The sequence below is a fragment of the Typopeltis vanoorti genome, chromosome 2, assembly GCF_054136105.1.
Source record: "Typopeltis vanoorti isolate ZY-2024b chromosome 2, IOZ_Tvanoo_1.0, whole genome shotgun sequence".
In the NCBI taxonomy this organism is placed as follows: domain Eukaryota; kingdom Metazoa; phylum Arthropoda; class Arachnida; order Uropygi; family Thelyphonidae; genus Typopeltis; species Typopeltis vanoorti.
The window spans coordinates 27,340,477-27,360,244 of NC_143550.1; the positions used below are offsets into that span (position 1 = coordinate 27,340,477).

At 34.7% G+C, this 19,768-nt stretch overlaps 1 protein-coding gene across 4 annotated transcripts in view; it reads left to right on the forward strand.

Moving 5' to 3' along the window:
- Window positions 1-19,768, forward strand: part of LOC150108893 (cysteine-rich with EGF-like domain protein 2) — a 94,814-nt gene that overhangs the window by 46,333 nt on the left and 28,713 nt on the right. For all 4 annotated transcript variants that reach the window (XM_090410760.1, XM_090410752.1, XM_090410768.1 and 1 more), the window contains exon 7: window positions 11,069-11,297. In XM_090410760.1, the coding sequence (XP_090266886.1) occupies window positions 11,069-11,297 (229 nt within the window). The remainder of the gene's footprint in view (window positions 1-11,068; window positions 11,298-19,768) is intronic.

Below are 19,768 nucleotides of genomic sequence, written 5' to 3' on the forward strand. Positions count from 1 at the left end.
TAGAGGTCAGGCCAACAATTGTTTTAACGGTTGGTCAGTAACTTTAACAAACCAGATTGATTGTAGTATAGCTTGTTCTCTGTATATAGTGCATATGCTCCAGAAGATGATCTTGATATAAAGGTTGAAACGTCGAATGTAGAGTTTAGTTATATTAAACTAATGTTTTACTCAAACACAGTAGTTGTCTCCATAATTTTCAAAAAAGTATAGTGTGAAGTGGAGGCTGATAGAATGAGATAGTTGCTACAGACCAGGGAATGCAGAAGGTGCAGACAAAGAAATGTATAGGCAACTTGGCTTAGTGAGCAAGCAAAAAGTGATCATTATGGATTTCAGACTACAGCAATATTGATTGGAATGAAGAGATAGCATCAGGGAATAAGAAGAATGAATTTCTTGAGTTCTTAAGGGACAGTAATAGTAATCTTAGGCAGCATGTAACAGAGCACATGAGGATTAAGTCTTAGATCTGGTTATATCATCAGAGGATGTAATTGTGAATGGAGTGTCTAATCTTCACCCGGTTGGCGAGAGTGACCATGAAGTGATCGGGTGGATTGCAGCCAGTCACATTAGAACTTCTATCAAAAAGGGATATATGTGGAACTAAAAGGCTGGGAATTATGGAAAGCTTAGGAGACAACTGGGAGCTATAGCATGGAAAGAGAAGTTGAGTGGGAAGGATATAGATGCTGCATTGCCATTGATCAAGAGCTATTTAACAGCACTGTTTGAGTATATTCCAGAAGTGAAAAGACTAAACAAGGTAGGAGTAAAATGGATGAATGAAGAGATTAAGTGTGAAATCTGGAAGAAGGCACTGTTTAGGCAGCAGAAGCTGAATGTTGGTAATGATCAGTTGTATGAAGGGTACAAAGAGCAGGCCAGGAAAGTAACTTGGTTGGTAAAGGCAGCAAAAGTGCAGTATCAGAAGAAGTTAGCCAATCAAGCTAAGAAAAATCCTAAGGAATTCTTTTGATATGAGGCAAATAGAAGGAAAAATGACTATGGGAGGATAATGCTAGTTGATGACACTGGCAAATTGGTAACCAGTGTGAAGGACGCAATTAAATTATTCAATAATCAATTTACAGTGTGTTTTATCTTAGTGATAGCAATATCAGAAGTTGGAGTGTGGAAGGTATAGCAGATGAGGGACTGATGGTGAATGAGTAGGAAATATATGAGGAATTAAGTAAACTTGATATTAATTAAGCAGTGGGATTTGACAGTGTATTGCCATTTGCCTTGAGAGAATGCTCTATAGAATTAATGGCACCTTTGGCACATTTAAAATGAGTCTTAAAACAGGCTGAGTCCCAAAGGAATGGATGGCGGGAAAATTTGTTCCACTTCACAAAGGTGGGGGGGTAAGACTAAGTCTACAAATTATAGGCCAATCTGTATGCCTGGGGTTGTTGTTAAAGTATTAGAGAAGTTGGTGAGGACTTAGAAGTGGGTTGATAATAGCAATATCTTTTGATGGTCAGCATATATACGTTGGGGGGGGGGTCATGTTTCAGCAATCTTCTTGTGTATTACAACAAAGCGACAAATTCACTCGATAAAGAAGATACATTGATACAGTGGTGTACTTGATTTTTCAAAGGCCTTTGATAAACTGCCACTTGACCAGACTAGTAAGTTGGATAGCTGATTGGCTGTTGGACAGATATCAGCAGGTTATGGAGGAGTGGTATCCCAAAAGGGGAAGGTCACTAGTGGGGTGTAGCAGGGATCTGTTTTGGAACCATTATTGTTTAGCTTGTATGTTAATGACATTGGGAGTAGATTAACTGGAAATGTGCAGTTGTTTATAATGATGCAAAGTCAGAGAGGGCTACCAGAAGTAGAGCAGTCATTGTGGCCTTGCAGGAGAATCTGAATAGACTATGTAAGTGGCATTTAATGTTGCAAAGTGCAAGGTCTTGAAATTTGGTAGGCAGGGTTGGAATGCAAAGTATACAATTGATGAAGAAATTTTACAGATGGTGGAGGAGATGAGAGATCTGGGAGTAATGGTCGACAGAGACTTGAAGTTTAGTGGTTATGTTGCTAAATTTGTAAGAACATTCCAACAGATTATGGCAATGAGAAGGACATTGTTAGAGTTCCCTTGTTATTAATTATTATTATTATCATAATAATAATAATGAGAAGCTCTTAAAAACTTTTATTAAAATGTGATCAATAGTTTTTACATAACCTTTAACATATATTGCTTTGGTATTGCACTACTTAAAAGACAGTCTTTGAAAACCTTTTAGTATTTTTGATTAAGAGTTCCTCTCACTTGACAGCACTGTTTCAGACATCCTGAGTTTTTACTTTTCTCCTCAGAGGACAGTAAAAACTCAGAATTCTGATGCCATCTGAGATTATTGTTTCATTTTATAGTCCTCTGTGTCAAGGATTGCCATTACATTCACTTTATCTGGAAAGAATAACTTTCTGTATTCTCTTATAGATTCTTAATTGCACTCCTTTCCAAAGGGGTAACTTTTATATATCTTAAGAGTGGTGTCATAGTCTTTATTATAAACACAGCTTTAGGCTGTAATAAGTTAACCTCTTGAGGAGGTAGTTAAGGTGGTTGCATGTTGTATTTTTGTAATAAATATTTTTTTAAATATTCCATGTAGGCAGTAAGTGAAGTTAAAAAATTACACACACACAAAGAAAAAAAAAAAAACAATCCTGCTATATATAAAATATTGTAAACATATAACACATGACTACTGTGGGTGAGCTAAGAGCTTCATGGCACTTCACATTTCTCATTAGTGGTCTCACACTAAAGACATTATTTTTATAACAGGGCTATGTTATTTTACCCATCCCTCTTCCTTATATACATAAATGGCGTTCTCTCACTAACCTAAAATTGTATTCATAATTTTGCTGATAATAGCACTCTCCATTCCTCTTACTCATATAAACCTTGCAGTGCTCAAACATCTCAATCTTCAAGATCATCTACTATCAGTGCCCTTAACAGCGATCTCCATATCATCCTTCAATGGGATGATATTGACATATATTTCCATTGCTGCTGTTTGCCAGAACTGCTGTCCAGCATTCTTTTATAGTTGAACTACTAATTTCAAATCTGCTGATCTCATTCATCTTTCATTTCATTCCATGTACTTCAATTCTGTGAAACATGAAGTATTCCATAAAGACTGCTACCTCCATCTCTTTTAAAAAGATCTCAACAGATTACTTTTCACTCTTAGCCCCAACCCACACATAACATTGATTTACAATAGCCTTTGCAGCCTCTCATGTGTGGGAATGATATATATAGTTACTAAATTTGTACTAGCAAATTGACTAAATGACAAAATCTATAATTTAACGTTCTTTCAAATGGCAGTGGAAATATGCCATGATTACTGTATATTTTCTTGCCATGAAAACAAGAAAGCATACATCACATTTCTCTCAAACTATCAAATGAAACTATATATACAAGGGTGGTCTGAAAAGTTATTGACCTAACAATGAAAAAACAAATTTATAATTTTAAAGTTTTTTTATTTTTCAACATAATCTCCCTTAAAATTAATACATTTATTCCAGTGATGCTCCAGTGCCATTATCCCTTCCCTGTAGTGATTCTCAGCAAGATCTGCAAAATACTCCTCTATAGCTGCAATCACCTCTTGATTGAAAGAAAAATGCTGACCACCGAGGAAGAGTTTTAGTTTTGGGAAGAGATAGAAGTTAGAGGGAGCCAAATCTGGGGAATAGGGTGGATGTTCCAACAGTTATAGTGCAGATCCCTTAATTTTCCCATTGCCAAAACACTTTTGTGGGCAGGTGCATTGTCCTGATGAAAGATGATTGTTTACTTCTGCAAACTGGATCTTTTCTCATGAATTTTTTCGTCTGGTCTGGTTAAAAGATTGGAATAATATTCCTTGGTTATTGTTTTACCCTTTTCAAGATAATTAATAAGCAAAATGCCTTTAGCATCCCAAAACACTGATGCCATGACCTTTCCTGCTGATGGAACCGACTTTGTCTTCTTTGGTGCTGAACAACTGGCTTCTGTCCACTGTTTTGACTGCTGTTTGGATTCTGGTGGGCAGTGGTAAATCCAAGTCTCACCCATAGTAATAAATCAATGCACAAAATCAGTTTTATTCTTGTCAAAATGCTCCAAGCACTGTTCAGAGATTTTCATGTGAGTGTGTTTTTTATCTGCTGTGGACAAGTGCAGCACCCATCTTGTTAAAGCTTTTTCATATGCAATTCTTCATGCAAAATATATCCTTTTGAAATGCCTATAGTGTCAGCGATTTCACGCACTTTGACTCGCGGTCTTCCAATACCATATTGTGCACTTGATCAATGATTTCTGGTGTTGTTACACTTTTTTGTAACAAAAATCTTGGATCATCTTCAAGGCTGGTACGACCACATTTAAACTCGGCAGCCCATTTCTTAATTGTTGAAAACGAACGAGAAGAGTGCCCATAAACCTTTATGAACTTTGAATGAATTTCTTTTGATTTTAAACTTTCTTTTACAAAGAATTTTATCATCATCATCAAGGATTTAGGCCTAGCATGGCCTGTTCCGGCCTTAGAAGTCATCGTTGAATCATTTAAGAGGACGTCCTGGTTTTCTTTTTCCTAATGGCTTGTACTTTAAGGCTTGGTTTTGGTAATCTTTCTGTTTTCATTCTTTGAATGTGTTCCATCCATTTATGTTTATATTTACAAAGAATTTTATAACCGCACAATATTCAATTTTATCCTTTCTTTTAGGCTTGCACGGTGATCCGAATGCATTTTTGGAAATTATGGAGACAACTACCGTGTTTGAATATAAACTTTAGTTTACTATTACTAAAATTTTACTATTCGACGTTTCGACCTTTATGTTAAGGTCATCTTCTGGAGCGTACAAATATACACAGGAAACAAGCTATACTACAATCATACTGGTTCGTTAAAGACACTGACTAACCGCTACCACAATTGTTGGCCTGACCTCTGGTGGAAAAAAAAAAAAAAAATATATATATATATATATATATAAAAAAAAAAAAAAAAATAAATGAAAAAATAAAAAATAAAAAAAAAAAAAAAAATTTACATCAGCGCTAAAGTCCTATTATTTGTGTTGTCTACTATATACATATATTAACATTATATTAACATCATTCCAGCCAGTTGGAGTGGAATGGTTTCTAATGATAGCAGATTGGCTAGAGTCCTGACTTGTGTTGAATCTTTCAAATTAGGTTGGCTGAATGTGTGCCATCCAGATCCTTGGAATTTTCATACCATCTTTGTTGTTGATATTTGGGTGGTTTATCAGGATTTCGCAGGATTCTTTAAATTTTCTTTCGTACCATGTTTTTGTATGGTGTAAGGAGCAGGTGCTTTTCCAGTTGATTTGGTGTAAGGTGTTGAGTGCGTGGTCTGAGAGGCCTGCTTCACCATAATGGTTATATTTAATGTGTCTAATGTGTTCTTTTTTGCGTATAGGGATTGTCCGTCCTGTTTCACCAATGTACGGTAAGTTACAGGTGCAGCGGATGCAATAGACTCCAGGATGAGCTAATGGGAGGAGAGGGTCCTTAGAGGAGCTGAATATAGTTTTAAGTTTAGTGGGTGGTTTAAAGGTGGCATTAAGGTTATAATGTTGTAGGATTCTGTTGATTTTTTCTGATAACCCTTTAATGTATGGGATGGCTATGGTTTTACTGTAGTCTAGATTCGTTTTTGTTGTGGTTTTATAGAGTATTTTATTGACAGTATTTTTGTTATAGCCATTGTTTATGAATGTGTCACTAATGATTTTTAGTTCTTGTTTCAGGGCCTGCTGGTTAGAGCAAATAGTTGTGGCTCTGTTTTTAAGGGTGTTTATGACTCCATATTTTTGTGCTGGGTGGTGATATGAATTCGCATGTATGTATTGGCCCGTGTATGTAGGTTTTCGGTAGACCGTGAAGGATAGATTGCCTGAAGGAAGACGTGTAACTAGTGTGTCTAGGAACGGGAGCGAATTTTGGTTTTCGATTTCGATGGTAAATTGTATGCGTTCGTGTTGTTTGTTTAGGTGGCTGAGGAAAGTGTTTAGCGTTTGTCGACCGTTGCGGCCAGTGCCGCCAAGGACCCTCTCCTCCCATTAGCTCATCCTGGAGTCTATTGCATCCACTGCACCTGTAACTTACCGTACATTGGTGAAACAGGACGGACAATCCCTATACGCAAAAAAGAACACATTAGACACATTAAATATAACCATTATGGTGAAGCAGGCCTCTCAGACCACGCACTCAACACCTTACACCAAATCAACTGGAAAAGCACCTGCTCCTTACACCGTACAAAAACATGGTACGAAAGAAAATTTAAAGAATCCTGCGAAATCCTGATAAACCACCCAAATATCAACAACAAAGATGGTATGAAAATTCCAAGGATCTGGATGGCACACATTCAGCCAACCTAATTTGAAAGATTCAACACAAGTCAGGACTCTAGCCAATCTGCTATCATTAGAAACCATTCCACTCCAACTGGCTGGAATGATGTTAATATAATGTTAATATATGTATATAGTAGACAACACAAATAATAGGACTTTAGCGCTGATGTAAATTTTTTTTATTTTTTATTTTTTCATTTATTTATTTATTTTTTTTTTATATTTTTTTTTAATTTTTTTTTTATTTTTTATTATTTTTTTTTTTCCACCAGAGGTCAGGCCAACAATTGTGGTAGCGGTTAGTCAGTGTCTTTAACGAACCAGTATGATTGTGGTATAGCTTGTTTCCTGTGTATATTTGTACGCTCCAGAAGATGACCTTAACATAAAGGTCGAAACGTCGAATTGTAAAATTTTAGTAATAGTAAACTAAAGTTTATATTCAAACACGGTAGTTGTCTCCATAATTTCCAAAAATGCATTCGGATCACCGTGCAAGCCTAAAAGAAAGGATTCAGATCATCCATGGAAATGATACCCACAAGCGCTGCAATCGCTATGGTAAGCTAAAGATTCGTATTTCTCTTCTGATCAATCGGCTGGCCTTTTTAAAGAGATGCAGAGACAATAACCTCATTCCGATCTGCATCAGGCTAAAAAAAGAAATTTACGTCCGCTAAGGCACTTCGTATCTATGACCGCACAGAAAAAGCAATGCTTAGGGAACAGATCCAAACAACCCGCCGAAACCTAGCTACAACACAAAATCTAGTTTCTGAATTACAATTAGAACTATCCAACTATGTCAACCAAGACATTCTACAAACACTTGAAAGAATTACTGACAATTCGGCCAAGCATACCCTGGAAAAGAACAAAGAAAAACTCGAGAAAAAATTCCACTGGTTGAAACAACGGCAAAATATGGCGACCAATCAGAGGACTTCCTCCCCGAGAAACAACAATGAACAACAAACAAGGGAGACAAGGAGCGACCAACCACCGACAAGCAAGAACTATGTGATCAACTTATCAAGCCACACCCTGAACAACGGCGAACTCACGCTGCTGAATAAAGGACTGAACTACGCAATAGCGCCTAAAAAGGTAAACAAATTAGATTTTATCTAGCACATTGAAAGAGGCATCAGATCCCAACCTAACAACATAGCAGACAAAATACGACTAGAAACCAGTAATGTCCTAAATACCAAGAAAACCATACAGAATAACCTGACTAAAACAGAATTAGCAGCAATCAAATCGTTAAAAGCCAAACAAAACATAATAATAACGAAAGCTGATAAAGGCAGTGCCACTGTGGTCCTTGACAGGTCAACATACATACTGCAAATGAACCAACTAGTAGCCGATAACAACACATATAAAATGGTGAATTATAACCCAACAAAGAGGATAAAGGACAAAACAGAAAAACTATTAAAGTCCGTCACTTCTTGGCCACCAGACACAGTTAAAAAACTCAAACCCCACTACGCCCGCCCCCCCCCAGAATATATGGGGTTCCGAAAATACACAAACAAAATGTGCCCCTTCGACCAATAGTGGAAGGAATAGACAGTCCCAATTACCACCTAGCCAAGAAATTAGCGGCAACACTCAAGGAGTTGGTAGGTCATTCCCCCTCCCACGTAAAAAACACACAACACTTTATAAACATAATCAAAAACATAACACTCGACAAAGACAACTTATTAGTCAGTTTTGACGTTTCTGCCCTTTTCACTAATGTTCCCATCAATGACACAATTCTCCTACTACAAAACAAATTTCCGCCCGACATTACGGCCCTCTTTGCCCACGTACTAAAGTCCGGTTACTTCGTGTGGCAAAACAAATTCTACCTACAAAAGGAAGGTACGGCCATGGGCTCACCATTATCCCCCCCAATTGCGAACTTCTACATGGAAACCTTTGAGCAAAGGGCTCTTGATTCCGCCACGCTTCGACCGACAATCTGGCTCAGATACGTTGACGACGTGTTCGCGATCTGGCCGCACGGTCGACAAACGCTAAACACTTTCCTCAGCCACCTAAACAAACAACACGAACGCATACAATTTACCATCGAAATCGAAAACCAAAATTCGCTCCCGTTCCTAGACACACTAGTTACACGTCTTCCTTCAGGCAATCTATCCTTCACGGTCTACCGAAAACCTACATACACGGGCCAATACATACATGCGAATTCATATCACCACCCAGCACAAAAATATGGAGTCATAAACACCCTTAAAAACAGAGCCACAACTATTTGCTCTAACCAGCAGGCCCTGAAACAAGAACTAAAAATCATTAGTGACACATTCATAAACAATGGCTATAACAAAAATACTGTCAATAAAATACTGTATAAAACCACAACAAAAACGAATCTAGACTACAGTAAAACCATAGCCATCCCATACATTAAAGGGTTATCAGAAAAAATCAACAGAATCCTACAACATTATAACCTTAATGCCACCTTTAAACCACCCACTAAACTTAAAACTATATTCAGCTCCTCTAAGGACCCTCTCCTCCCATTAGCTCATCCTGTAGTCTATTGCATCCGCTGCACCTGTAACTTACCGTACATTGGTGAAACAGGACGGACAATCCCTATACGCAAAAAAGAACACATTAAATATAACCATTATGGTGAAGCAGGCCTCTCAGACCACGCACTCAACACCTTACACCAAATCAACTGGAAAAGCACCTGCTCCTTACACCGTACAAAAACATGGTACGAAAGAAAATTTAAAGAATCCTGCGAAATCCTGATAAACCACCCAAATATCAACAACAAAGATGGTATGAAAATTCCAAGGATCTGGATGGCACACATTCAGCCAACCTAATTTGAAAGATTCAACACAAGTCAGGACTCTAGCCAATCTGCTATCATTAGAAACCATTCCACTCCAACTGGCTGGAATGATGTTAATATAATGTTAATATATGTATATAGTAGACAACACAAATAATAGGACTTTAGCGCTGATGTAAATTTTTTTATTTTTTTATTATTTTTTTTTCATTTATTTATTTATTTATTTATTTTTTATATTTTATTTTTTATTTTATTTTTTTTTTTCCACCAGAGGTCAGGCCAACAATTGTGGTAGCGGTTAGTCAGTGTCTTTAACGAACCAGTATGATTGTGGTATAGCTTGTTTCCTGTGTGTATTTGTACGCTCCAGAAGATGACCGTTAAGGTCATCCTTTATGTTAAATAAAGGTCGAAACGTCGAATTGTAAAATTTTAGTAATAGTAAACTAAAGTTTATATTCAAACATGGTAGTTGTCTCCATAATTTCCAAAAATGCATTGAATTTTATCCATTTCAAGGGATACAGACAACACTTTTGCTTCAGACAGCTCTATAAAACAAACTACTTGATAGAATGACTTGCAATTCCACATGGACACTTATGACAGATGTACCAACTTAGGGAGAAAATAAAATCTTGCTGATAGTGTTGCCATCTCTGGTCGAGGCTGAGAACTTTTCCGACCACCCTCGTGTATGTGTGTGTGTGTATATGCCAGTCTGGTTGGCTTATCCACTCTCCAGCCAAGAGGCTGCAGGTTCGAATCCCATGTAGGCATTGATATTTGTAATTATCTTCCACCTTCATACATTCATTCACCCAAGTATAGATACACTCTCCCAATATGGACTAGGTCACCATGGGAGTAGTAGACCCAAACCTCCCTCAATGGGAGAGGCCTTCACCCTGCAGTGAGTAGAAAAATAGGCTGTTCATCATCATCATCATATATATATATATATATATATATATGGCTTGACAAATTTTGCAAAATCCTACTCACTACTGAAAAAAAAATTTTTTCTCCCTCAATTGTTTTCAATGATATGACCCAATCAGTCAGTAGGAGGAGTTCCATAAACTGATGAGTGGTGCTGTTTTGGAGAATATTTTCTTTGTGTAAGAGTCACTCCAAGAAGCAAAGTCAATAAGTAATAGAATTGGAAGACCAGTAAAAACAGAACAACCCTTGTTACTAGCATGGTCCTTTATGTTATGAATATTTTTCTGGATTTCTTTAAGTTAATAGATGTTATTGAGAAAGTTATTTTTTCATTAAATGAAAAATATTCGGTTTTGCAACTACTCACTAGCTGGCAAAATCTACTTGTCATGGGCAACCGTATTTGTTGATCACTACACACACACACACACACACACAGAGAGAGAGAGAGAGAGAAGATTTACTATATATTACCTGATCATGAACATGATCATGCAACAACTTCATTTCAGTACATATTCAAAATTCATTTGTGAGATAACAAGTAATCACTAAACATTTGCAGAAGAACTTCCTTGACTACAAAGAGAACTCATCTTTTTTTTAGTTAGGTGCTTTTACCAGTTAAGATATATATGCTAGGTAAATTTAAATGTCATATTGTTAATTTTTTTGAGATTTGGAAAACCCATATTACACCTTTTGAAGTCAGTATGATATTCCCTTCACTTGTTAATAATTATTTCACATTTGTCACTCCTTAATCCTGATTTATTTTTGGATCAGGCTATGTTATTTTTAAAAATATAGATTTTATGCGTATTTCTTTAGGGAGCCGGTACTAGAAAAGGTTCTGGACAATGCAAGTGTGATGAGGGATACATTGGAGAAATTTGTGATCATTGCAAAGTTGGTTACTATAGAGAGACTAATGCGGGTGGTGAATGGATTTGTTCACCATGTGATAAGGCATGTAAGAATCATTGTCGTGAAGGGGGTCCCAAAGGCTGTGAAGTTTGTGCTGATGGGTATCAGCATAATACAGAATATGGATGTATTGGTAAGTAAATAGCAAAAAATAATGTTAATAAAATTGTTTATTTCTGTTATTATGACCTTAGTCAAATTTGGATATTTTACAGGTGCAATTTTTAAGCTGGGCATGTTTAAAAATGGCACCTGTACAAAAGCATATGAAAAAATCTATATCATAATTGATATACCTGAAAAATTCAATTTCAAAATCTTTAGTATACACAGTAATGAAAAGCAAAATGTGATATACCTTTCTCCCCAACAGAATTGTTTTTCAAGCACACATACCATGGTCACTTATAATACAGGCGGAGCAGGTGCTATAAGGATACAATATGAATTTTGTATCTGATTTAATTAAACTTTTAATATTTATAAAGCTTGAATCTTTTTCTTTCTTGTAAACTGTTTTTACAACAAATTATAGTGATAAAAATAAACTTGACTTCTATTGTTATAATATTATTTTTAACAAAGTTTGACATCCATTGCTACCTACATGTAATTTACCTGTGAAAATAGCACATGCAGAAAGATTAAAACAAAAGCAGTTATAAAACTGTTGAGTAATGGAATGAGAGACCTCACCTTTATATGTAATATAGCTATATAGTTTTAATTAATCTTTCAATTAATCAATCCTTGCATGTCAACAGACTTCTGATAGAGCATCGTGTAATTGTACTTCAGTTATCTGATTCTTTATTTATCAGAACTTCCTGTTGTAATAATTGAAGGGTTGGATAAACAGTAGCTTACTGTAATTTTTGAAGTTCAGGTTGCCATAGGGAAATAGAAAATATTGATTATTAATATTTTGTTACGTGAATGACACCTATGAAGGCTGTAAAGCCTATAGTATTATACTGTGAACAAGCTAATAGTTAGGTAATCCAAAAATCCTGTCTAGATACCAAACATGAAATTTTTTCGAGCCACTTCATGTATCCAATTAGAATGGGTGTAATCTTATACCAAGTGATCAAATTCATCTTCCACCTAATGATGTTAATAAAACATCCATGCTCATGATATTTGAATCCCCCTACGATTGGAAAGTGATTATGCTGCTGATTTAAATCACAGATGCCCTAAAATTAAGCCTTGTTTTATGTTGAGAGTACCATGTTGCTTATGACTTCATTGGATTCTTGGAAACATTGCTTTTCATCCTGTATACTAGTCTACCAAATAGTGTCTAAGGTGACACTGGAAGTTAGATCTAACTTGCCATGTCTTTTAATAGATATGTTGCTAGTTTTTTTTTTTTTTTTCCTTTGATTTCACTGATGTCAGTCTGGCCTATATAAGACTTAGATTAGTTACATCTTTATTACAGGACTTAAATCAGAAAGCTTACAAACTGTTCCAAAAGTTATGATTCTGAAATCTCTAAAAGACAATTATTGTTTTTTGTCTTAAAAATGTTTATGACACTAAGCATTAAAGGAATCAGACTGGTTGAAACTATGAAATCAGAGAAAAAAAGAACATCATGGCAATGGAACACTCATAAAAGATAAGAAAAATCAGGTCTAGTTGTTCACATCATTTCTGGCAATTGGTAGGTTGCAGATGATTGCCATTATCTATTGAGAGACTGTCAGTATGCCACCATAATAAATTTAGTTTAATCCTTTATCCAAGTGTGAGCAAACAAAGTTTGCACCTGAAAATATCTTCAGGACTGGGGTAAGGTAGTACAACACCAGGCAACTCGCAGCAAAGGTGGAGCAAGCTAACATCACTCCTATCTCAGTATCTCCCATAATGCAAAACACATCTCCTTGCAGATATGTATAATGTTATGCATTAAGGGAAGGGCCACTACCCAGAAGGGTTACGACCTTTATTGAGGTCTCTTCAGTGGGAGCCAGGCCAGAGGTTGAGATACCAGGTAGAAGCAATGGCAGGTCATCTTTGGATCTTCTTCTACCTGGTATCTCCACCTCTGGGCCTGGCTCCCACTGAAGAGACCTCAATAAAAGTTGAAACTAATCTATATACAGAATGCTACAATAGTGCTATATGATTCAGTTTATATTATTAGTAACTTACTATTTACAAGATTCTTGCAAACGATCTTACTGCTCATGCCTCCAATATCAAATTTTACTTTTTGGTCCCCTAAGTAATGCTAAATGCACTGATTCACCTGGATCTGTGGGTCTTCTTCTTGCCATCCAGGCATCGCGTATCTTTTATGAAAGAAACTTGAAAAGAAATTTTCTTCATTCAGGTGAAGTAACTATGATACCTCAGATATACTACTGCTCACACATTCTAAAGAATGCTATTTGATGTCAAGTCCCTTTCTAATATCTTCATTTTTAACATGATTTTGCCACTGGAGCCATCTGCTCATTTTCTCCTAAATTTCCTCAGAATTCTCATAATATTTGTAATCTGTCTCTAGTCTTCAATCAAATATTTTCTTTGTAACTCAAGTTTTGGAATCATCAGTTACAAGCAGTTGAAACACTATATTGTATGCTGCTAGTTTAGTATTTTTGCTAGTCTCTCTCTCTCTCTCTAATTTCATATAAATTTGTGCACATGATCTCCAACATCCTTAGATAATAGATTTAAGATATGGTGAAATCCCCAACCACCATAGATAATAAAATAAACAAAGCCTTTTTTTTTTCTATTGTCTACTTTCATCTTTAATTTGGTATTTTCCCTTTCACTAAAAATTGTACCTAAATAAGTGAAATGTTTTACTAGTTCTACAAGTTATACACTGAGAATGCAGTTGATGCTCTTTATGTTCCTACCTGTTTTCACATATTTTTGTCTTTTTATTATTGAGTCTCATCCTAAATCTGTCAGCACTTGTGCAATTTGCATAGAGATTCCTGAATACTTATAAGATTTATTAAAGAAGATAATTTCCTCTGTATAAAGAAATGAGAATTTCTATTTGAATTTCAAATTTAATGCATCCCTCTTTGATAATGTAGTTCATATAAATTAATAACAGTACAGATAACTAACATTTGTCTTACACCTTATTTTATACCAACCATTTTTAACTACTGACTTAGAACTTATGTTTATATTATATACTGCTCAGTACAACATAAAATTTAACTCGATATAAATAATGTAAATATAATTCGACCTAATGTCCAATCCTAACCTTCCTATGGTGCACTCCATTAGCAGGTATCTACCTGGATACTGAACAAATAGGGAAAGACTAGCAGTTTGGGATTTAGCAAACCAAACTGTATTCTTGTTGGAGTAAACCAAAATAATGTGATGGTACAACATGACAGAATTTCATGCCATCTGGGATGTCACTTGGTTAAACAAGGACCCTGTTGATTTCATCAGGGACATAAGCGAACAGTGAAAAGTCAACTACTGGAACAAATTCCAACTCAACATCAGCAAAACTCAATAAGCATCAATGGAAAAGAAATGAAACCAGAAGAAGAAACTGTTAAGTACCAGATAGATCGACATAATAGGTTTACCGAAACAAAGAAGACAAAAACGGAAGATTTCTCTGAGCAACAAATACAAGATGTTATATTCAGACAATAATGATTAGGAAAAGAAGGAACAGCTATAGTATTCAACACTAAATATGAGAATAATCTTGAATGGCAGGCAAAAACAAGTAAAGTGTGTAGGCAAATACTAGAATGAGGAACTGGACAATGAGATTTATCTGTGCCTCTGGTCCAACAAAAGGTTTTGCTAAGGAACAAACGAAGGAATTTTTTGAAGCATTAGAGAAGGCAGTTGAGACAAAGAAAAAATAAAATGTTGGTCCTTGTTAGAGATCTAAACAGCAGAGCAGGAAATGATTACCGTATAGAAATGTTGTGTAAAAATTTACAGAAAAGAGTAAAGCTGATATAACAATGGTGAGCATCTGCTGAATTTCTGTTCAGGAATATCTGTTAGTTTTGTTTTGCATAATAATATTGCCAAATACAAATAGTCTGATTAAAACTAAAGTTTCAATCATTTATCCCTTCAAGGCACTGCAAATGCTCCAGTTAAAACAAAAATTGTAAACATTGTTGTAAGGATTAGTGCTGAATTTTAATAAGCTCTGTCTACCAAGAATTCTAAAATAATTTAAGTATAGAAAGATGGATAAAACTAATCATATAAATTACTTACATATGTTGTAAAAATACCTAAAAAAACACAGGGTGGCATAGTTGAAAGTTTATTTTTCACTTGGTTAGACTATAATAAATTTAGTTTAATCCTTTATCCAAGTGTGAGCAAACAAAGTTTGTGCCTGAAAATATCTTCAGGACTGGGGTAAGGTAGTAACAACACCGGGCAACTCGCATTTGAGGATATATCATTTGAGGCTTAGTGCGCGGGCACACACACAATGTGAAATGATGATGCATTAAATAATTACAATTTTTAATTTAAATATCAGTTTGATGTATCACAGTCTCCTGGATAGTAAAATAATTCTTAAGATTACATACTTTCATCATGTAAATAAAAATAAAATATGGCTGTTAATAACAATATCAAAATCCTGGATTTTAATATAAGTATTGGAATATAACAAGTTTCTGGACACTGACTTGGACCATTTGTACTTGCCTAATAGACCTGATTTATTAAATAGTCAGCACCTGATTTTAGTTATGAAATATGGATAAACAGATCTAAACTCTCACTGTAGTAAGCAGTAAACTCCTAAGCACCACAGGAATTGTTAGTTATAGTGGATAGTTTGCTATAGTAAATTTCCTTTAGCACAGCATTTCACCTAGTTTCTTTTCACCAGTTTATTTTAATGGTGCTTGCTCTAGTGAAATTTTACTGTAGAACAAGAACAAATAAACAAATTTGTACATAGAAATTCAGTATGAATTACATAAATACGATTTAAGTTTTGTTATGTGATGAAACATTTTTTTAAAGCTTATTTGTTTGCATTTATTAATACCTTAATACTGCTAGAACCAAATTCTCAACAAATGCAAAGTCCTACACACCGTGCAAAAAATGTGTGCTTGCTCCAAAATCAAGGCCCTCATTTTTTTAATGATATGTCCCAATAAGTTAATAGGAGTTCCATTAAGTGATTACTGGTGCTGCATCCGTGTTTTCTCAAAGTTAAAAAAGATTTTGTTTAGAAAGTTATTTAAATAAAAATTATTCCAGTTTGCAGCTACTCGCCACATGCGAGCAGGTGAATATATAAGGATTATAATATAATCCTTATGGAGTTATACAGAAATCATGTTGTGTATATATGTATTATGCCTATTTATAGTAGTGTGATGCTATACACTATTGTAATGCGTAGTCACTTTACTAATGGCAGTCATGTTGTCACTAGAGTTTCACTTTGACTCTCAGTAACAGACTTGTGTTAGTTGCGAGTTTTGGAACACCTCTTTCTTGGAAATTGGAACATTAGGCATCGAGTTAGAGAAGAGGGGGAAGGAGAGAGCTGGAAAGAAGAAAAAAGAAGAAACTGATAAGTTGAATTCTATGATCTCAGAAAAGTTTTTAAATGGATCTTTATCTGCTCTCCAAGGAAGAACTGTGAAGACAGTGCAATGCATCAAGCCTTTTTATATCAGTGAGAGTGTTATATACTCAAATAGGAAGTAAGAAGCATACATTCAATAAAGCAGGATGAAATATAGAGGGAAGTTCTTTTTGGAACTACCCAGTTAAATGTTGTGCTTCTGCTATCAGAATAATTACCTTCATCTCCATCAGTAAATTAATGAAGGATGTTTTTCACCATACTTGCTTGCTAGAAGAAGATATATGCAAGCATAATAATCAAGAGAAGGATCTTTAACTTCTTTTATTGTGATCTAAGGAATTTTAGAGATAAAACAGACTGAATGAGTAGAAACAATAAAATAAAAAAAGATAAAGAGGACATTGATGGAATTAATACTGCAAATAGAAGTTCTATGATCAAGTGAAACTACAGAATTTATAGCCAAATGCTTTGTATGGTGTTTAATCTCATCCCATCCCTTAAAAATGAATTTAATCATGAGAGTCAGAGAGGGAGAGATAACGTTTTCTTTGTACTCATATCATGTCAGTTCTATAATGACCATATAGTTATCTTCTGTATTTAATAAAATTTAAAAGTTAGATATATAGGATAGTAAGAAATGAATTTTTATTAATTAAAATTCTGCAGAGAATATCACTTTTGTCAGTTTCCTTTTGGACAAAGAGAATGATTTAATATGCTGAATTATATCTGTTGTGTGTGTGTGTGTGTGTTTACATAATACGTAAGTATTTTAATACTTCAATTTGCAACATGCCGATCTTTAAAGTCAATGCTTTAAATGTTTTAGATTTGTATCACAGATACAAATTTAAAACTTTCTAATCAACCAATAAACCAAAATAAATTAATAAAATTAATTAATTAAATATATATATATATAAATATAGTTAATTTACTATCCATGACTGGTTATTAACTAAGCATGAAGATATGTTCTTTATTGCGATTTGTTACTTTAATTCAGTCTTTCTTTCTATGATATTTCCTCCTTTTTTTTATTCATGATACATTAAAACCATCACTCATTGATTAAATTAAGCTTTACTAATCATTCATTTTCATGAAACATAGCCTTTCTCTTAAGTTCATCAGTTTCTAAAAATATGGACATCAAAAATATTGTGGAAAGGCTTATGTGTTCGTCACATATGTTGATTATATTTTAACGGTATAGATGTGAACACAGATTGATAAGAAAATAACTATTTATTAACTTAAACGCTAATATTTCACTGGTATTATATCTAGCATCTTCAGAGTATACAAACAAAGTTTGTTACAGCAGCCAGACAACCTCAATCCAGTTTAACAGTGGGACTAGTATGAGTAATTGTAGTGTGTAACACAAAGACTAAAGTCCTAATTAGGCACCATCTAAGTTTTAAAAAAAAAAAAAAATACTAATTTGGTCTATAAATGTATTGCTGTATAAATCTGCCAAAGATTTGGGAGACAAGCATCCTAAGACCAAATTAGTATCTGTTTTTTTAACTTAGATGGTGCCTAATTAGGACTTTAGTCTTTGTGTTGCACGCTACAATTACTCATACTAGTCCCACCGTTATACCTGATTTGCAGTTGTCTTGCTGCTGTAACAAACTTTGTTTGTATGCTCTGAAGATGCTGGATATAATACCAGTGAAATATTAGTGTTTAAGTTATTTTGATTGATTGATAAGAAAATAGTTATTTTCTTATCAATCTGTGTTCGCATCTATACCATTAAAATCCAATCAACAACAGGACATCAAAAATGTCTGAAAAGTTTTATCACATCTTTATCATTTCATCTTCCTCTTACATGTTAGGCTCAGTGGCATGTTACATTCAACTAACTTGGCTTCTTAGAAATTTAATTAGTGCCCTGGTAGGACAGTTAATCCTGTCTACATAGTTACTTTCATTCAGTGAAATGGAATGGTGGACAGCATCACTGATCACTGAGATGAAAATAATTTCCTTATATAGAGAAACCTGTGGAGTATTCATAACTATAAATTCACACGTATGCCACAGTAATTAACTTTTTAATAATACGTAAATATTTTGTCTTAAGTATCATAAGACATCATCAGTACAGTTATTAAACAACAATAGCAATTAAATTAAAAAAAAAACACGTTACTGTGCATGCTTACATTGGAATTCCTCTATGTATACAGTAGCGTGTTTAAGGATTAAAAACTATTGGGATGTAATTAAGTTAAATTAAAATAGAACTGATAGATTTATTTTCTACGGTTGAGAAATAACAATTTCCCAGACTTTTGGGATAGTGAGACAGTTGATACGATTAAGATTAGGTCTATGACATAAGGCTTCAGCACTTTCTTATACAAACGTTCATGTTTATATATGGATCGATATAGTAGCTTGGTGTGTTGCCATTGGATCCTGTGGTTGGCATTTTCAATTTCATGTTGCATGAGACTAGATTTGTGAGGTTTGATAAGACGGATGTGGTCTTGATGTTCAGAGATGCGTTTATTTATAGATCTTCCTGTTTGTCCATAGTAAGACAAGTTACAAGAACATGGCGCTTCGTATACGCCAGGTAGCATCAGTGGTGAGAATTTGTCTTTTGGAGAAGGTAACAAATTGTGAATTTGGTTGATTGGTTTATAGGTAGCAGTGAGTTTGTATTTCTTCACAAGTTTTGACAGACATTCAGAGATGCCTTTGATATATGGTAGAGGAATCCTATGGGCTTCCTGTCTGGGTTGATGTGTAGGAGAGTGACAAATAATTTTTTGAGTTGTTATTGGATTATATCCATTTAGTAAGGCTGTATCTTTAATAATTTCTAATTCTTGTTTTAAAGATTCTTCAGAGGAACAATATTTATGTGCTCTGGATACCAAAGATTTTATGATACCGCATTTTTGAGATGGATGGTGAACCAATATATTGTGGATATAATGACCTGAAAAAGTTGGTGTTTGATAGACAGAAGTGGA